The sequence below is a fragment of the Seriola lalandi genome, unplaced genomic scaffold, assembly GCF_002814215.2.
Source record: "Seriola lalandi dorsalis isolate HSWRI2012SDOR001 ecotype SW California unplaced genomic scaffold, Sedor1 jcf7180002054563, whole genome shotgun sequence".
Taxonomy (NCBI): domain Eukaryota; kingdom Metazoa; phylum Chordata; class Actinopteri; order Carangiformes; family Carangidae; genus Seriola; species Seriola lalandi.
In genome coordinates this window covers 40,699-45,246 of record NW_019525116.1, presented here as the reverse complement: position 1 = coordinate 45,246, position 4,548 = coordinate 40,699, and the positions used below count along the sequence as shown (strand labels likewise).

The 4,548-nt window shown below is 38.5% G+C and overlaps 1 protein-coding gene across 1 annotated transcript; it reads left to right on the top strand.

Annotated features, from left to right (window-relative positions):
• The first annotated feature begins 1,236 nt into the window (after positions 1 to 1,236).
• Positions 1,237 to 3,660, top strand: LOC147818551 (uncharacterized). Its single transcript, XM_087176625.1, has 3 exons — positions 1,237 to 1,315; positions 1,945 to 2,199; positions 2,985 to 3,660. Exon 3 carries the CDS (start codon positions 3,001 to 3,003, stop codon positions 3,517 to 3,519), a length of 519 nt encoding a protein of 172 aa, XP_087032751.1. The 5' UTR covers positions 1,237 to 1,315; positions 1,945 to 2,199; positions 2,985 to 3,000; the 3' UTR covers positions 3,520 to 3,660.
• Positions 3,661 to 4,548: the final 888 nt, after the last annotated feature.

Below are 4,548 nucleotides of genomic sequence, written 5' to 3'. Positions count from 1 at the left end.
GTGATGCGAAGAATGGAGAAACTATCACTGGTGACTCATTATGTGTCAAATTTAATCTTTTGGTAAATTTGCAGCAGAGAATTCGGGCAGAAACAAAGGTTTGTGTCATAAGTTAATGCAGTGAATCTAGTAATGGGGGCAGTGAGAGTGAGCAACAGTTTCTTTGCTGGTGCATCTGTCAATATTGTTATTTGTCTCCTTTAGCTGAGAAGCTGCTTGTCTTTTGTTTTCTGCTTTCACATCTACTTTTAGATACATTTGGGTCATTTTAAAGTTATATGTAACTTATCCACATTAGACTGTCTAAAAATGACTAGACCTATGTTATATTTTTGTACTTGCATTACCTTAACAAAATGAATTTGAATTTCAGTTTGACTTTAAACACATTACAAAGCTGAATTACTTTGCCATATACAGGAACAGGGGCAAACACAACACACTCTCAATATCTTCAATCAATTATTTGACTTTTTCTTTTCTTGTTTCTTCCTCATTCAGTTTAGTCGATATATCAGACTTTAGAAAATTAGAGCAGAACATCGTTTAGCACAAAACAACTTGGAGCGGAAATGAAGCCACATTCAAGACAACTAAAGATTAGTTGTTCATTTCATGCTCATTCTTTGAGCAAATGTTTGCTTCAGGATGAGTCACATCCGATCAACAGCCATGGTCTGTTTTATATTACACACTCTGTGTGAGAGAAAACTGCATGCTAAAAACGCAGCTTCCCTTTACTTTTGTAAATAAATTAAACCTACACAGTGAAACTAATTTGGCCAACATATTTAACTATGCATAACATTAAAGAAAACAAACTTAATGTCATGATTGAATCCAAACCTCAAGATACTCAAAGTATTGTGCTGCCGGTCAAACCTCTTATTGTAATGTCAAATATCAATAAAAATACAGCTGCAAAAAACCTTGCTTGTCAGCTCTCTGAAAACTGTGTGATGTTGATACTGTTCTGGATTTTCCTTTTCAGTTTCTTGTCACTTATCAACTTTATCAGGAAATGGTTCTGTCCATGTGTGGCCTGTCTGCTTCTCAGGTGAATTAAGTTTGCCAAGTTCTGCTGGCTTCCTCTGGGTTTCAGGGCTTCAGCTGATCAAGTCAGACCAGACAGACAGGAAGGAGTTGGTGTGGGAGGGGATGTTCAATAACTAACATTCTTGCTTACATCAGCTTATATTGGATTCTGATTGGCCGGAGGGTGTGTAGTATTCTCAGATAATTTCATAGCTCTGACACATCGTGCTCACTAACTCTCTGCTGGTTTCAGTTACAACTTCACAAAGTCGTTGGGCAGGTAAAGTGACTTTTATTGTTTATTTAAGCACAATGAGCGCATACACATTTATAGTGAAATAATGAACTGCTGGAACATCTTGACAGGCAGCATGTTGTTGAACAGGAACAGTACACTATCCACCCATCCATCCTGGGCCAGAGCCTCTGTTTGAAATGACTGGTAACATTTCTTGTTGAAAAATCAACAAAACAACCACAAAGTGACACGTGTGTCTCTTTAATTTTTGGCCATCTTGCATCTGTACGCAAGGGTCCATTGCCTCAGAAACTATCCATGCCCAGGTGTCCCTATGCAGCCATAGTGGTCGTTCCAGTCAGCTACTCTGTGTTTACTTTGGGTCAAGTCAGCGCAACCCACAGAGTCCCAATAGCCACATTTATGGGAATTACACCAGGCTTAAAAAATGTCGTAGTTTTCCTATAAGTTATTAGCAGCTCTATGTAAAGCAGCGTGCACCAGTAAAAAGAAAACCTAAGGAAATGTTAGGAATATGGTTGTGAAGGGTGTTCCCAGTCGCCAAACCCATTTCCTATTGACTGATGTATTTGATTGTCTCCACTGTTACGCAACTCTTCTGTCACTTTAAATGAGCATCTGGTTTAAATTGTATTTTTTCTTTGTTGCAGTCACCCAGCAGGAAGAATAAGATACAGCTGTGCCCTAACAGGGGAGTCTTGGAAAAGACCAGTAAGCCCCATGTTCAAATCTGTGTTGACCACACCTAAATAAATAAATTCTTGACTCTAAACGAAACTCATAAAACTGCAACAGAAGTGAAACGAAAGTGAAACATAGATGCAGATTATGGTACGTCCACCCAATAGTCCTATATAAAGCAAAGTGTACTCGCACTCTGCACTCTTTGACGAACCTGGAGAAAGGTACGTGAACGTGCATTTTGTTTTTACCCTAAGAAATCTGTATTTTACAGTAAATATTATAAATGCTACATGTGAACTTCCCGTTTGATAAAGGCAGATTAATCCTGGTGTTTCCAGGATTTACAATTTACAGTTACATTTCTGAACTCAGTTTAAGCTCAGTGAGAAGTTGCGGCAAAACACTGATTTTTCTCAGAAAATGTGATATTAGTTAAATTGAACTATACACTGTCATTTTAATTAGGTCATAGTTGAAAAACAGTGAAGCAATCCAGAAAAGACTAACAGACCAGAATATAAGCATATATGTATTAGGACTCACCCCCTGGGCACCATTAATATTAATATTAATATTAATATCATCAACATTTAGTTCAAAGCACTGCTGTGCCTAAGGCCATATTCAGACCAACCTTTGCCCTGTGTAAAAAAAAAATACAGCTTCCTCATTCATTTGAATGGGGACAGTCCAGTGACATGTCCCCATTCAAATGAATGAGGAATTTGTATTTTTTTTCAATCTGAACACCTTCTGAATAAAGCCACGCAGCTTGGTTAACAGTTTCCCTCTGCTTCTTCTGGTCTTTGTTCTAAGATAGGCTAAACACAACCACAACCTAGAATAGACCTTAAATGTTGTAATGTGTTGTTGAATCATCTCTTAATATTGTGGTTTCATTCCTGTGTTTTTTTATTTACAGCAATGAGATGATTTTTTGCACCAGATCCTTCTAAACAATAACAATTAAAAAAAAAACTAAAAAAAAAAAAACTCTTTCCTACAGTGATACTGACATCAACATGAACCAGTTCAAGTGGGCTGAAGATGACTTTGATCTGCCTGCAGGGGCATTTCGGCTTGGACCCTCTGATCCTCAGCCGGTTAATGGTAAAACCTACATCATGTACCACGGCACCACCAGGAAAAATGCTGAGTTGATCAAGGCCAATGGTTTTGCCCGTTCTGCAGGCGGGATGCTTGGCCCCGGCGTCTACCTCAGCAGAGACCTGCTGAAAGCTAGTCGCTATCCCATTGATCACCCTGAGCATGACAAGGTCGTCATTAGAGTTACGGTCAACGTGGGTAAAGTGATTGTCATCAATCGTCAGTACCACCCACGTCAGAAGAACTGGCATGACCGCAGGTATGGCGAGGTGTACGACACCGCCTGGGTACCACCCAGTTGTGGGATGGTGAAGAGCGGTTTGGAGGAGAATTGTGTCTGGGATCCCAAACGAATCAAGATCAACAACACCATCAAGCCCAGCCCAGTGTCAAGCGGAATGACCTTTGGATGTGGTGCACGAGGCTACATGTGAGCTCCACGAGCTGTCACCAATTTATTTTGTATCTTCAAATGTATTTTTATAAATTTGGATGAAAAGTAAATGACATTATATTTTGTTACTGTGTCTCACAGGTGTGTCACCTGCAAAATAAATGCGTCATGTTAAATCTGAGTGGCTGTCTGAGCCTAAATTGAAAATGTCATGAGTACATCTTTATTCTAAAACATTGGGCTCTGAAATAACTGTTGCCACTTTAATGCAGTGGAGGTGGATGGCATTTTTGAAGGATTAAAAAATGTATTTGAAAGATTTAAAAGCAACTTGTCTTTTCAGAAACATTTTCACAGCTGCTCTGGACAATCACTGGACTTTACTGTCAGTTTTTATTTCACCATTTATTTTGTGCCGATAACAGTCAAGGTCAAGGTGACAGAGGTAACATTATCTGAAATTTTAGTGGAAAAAGAGCAGCAAAAAAATCTCAATTTATCTGAATATAGATTCAATTTAATTCAATGAATGCCCATCATTTAAAGGGATAGTCTAAAGGAATAGTCCAACTAATGACCCTCCATAAATCAGGTATTAATTAGATCTTTAGAGGAGCTGGTGGATTGTGTTACCTTTGGACAGAGCCATGCTAACAGTTTTCCCTTGTTTCCAGTCTTTTTGCTAAACTAATCTAATGAACTGCTGACTGAAACTTCATATTTACTGCCCAGACATCATGAGAGTGCTGTCAACATATTAATAATCATAGTTATTGCTATATGCATTCCTATATGAGTGATTGTATCTTATGATGATGCATACTAAGTCCAGGTGGCACAGTGGCTCTATGGTTAACACACCTGCCTCAAAATAAGCAGGTCCTAGATAAAGGTATGAAATGGATACAGGTAATCACCCACAGGTGTGTATGTATTTAAACGATTTAACACATCAAGCATTATTAAATCATTCAATCAATTTAATAATCTATACAACATGTGACACCACAGACCTTCATTTCAGATAAAAAGAAATAAAATTACCTCCTCATGGTTGTCTGCCTCTACC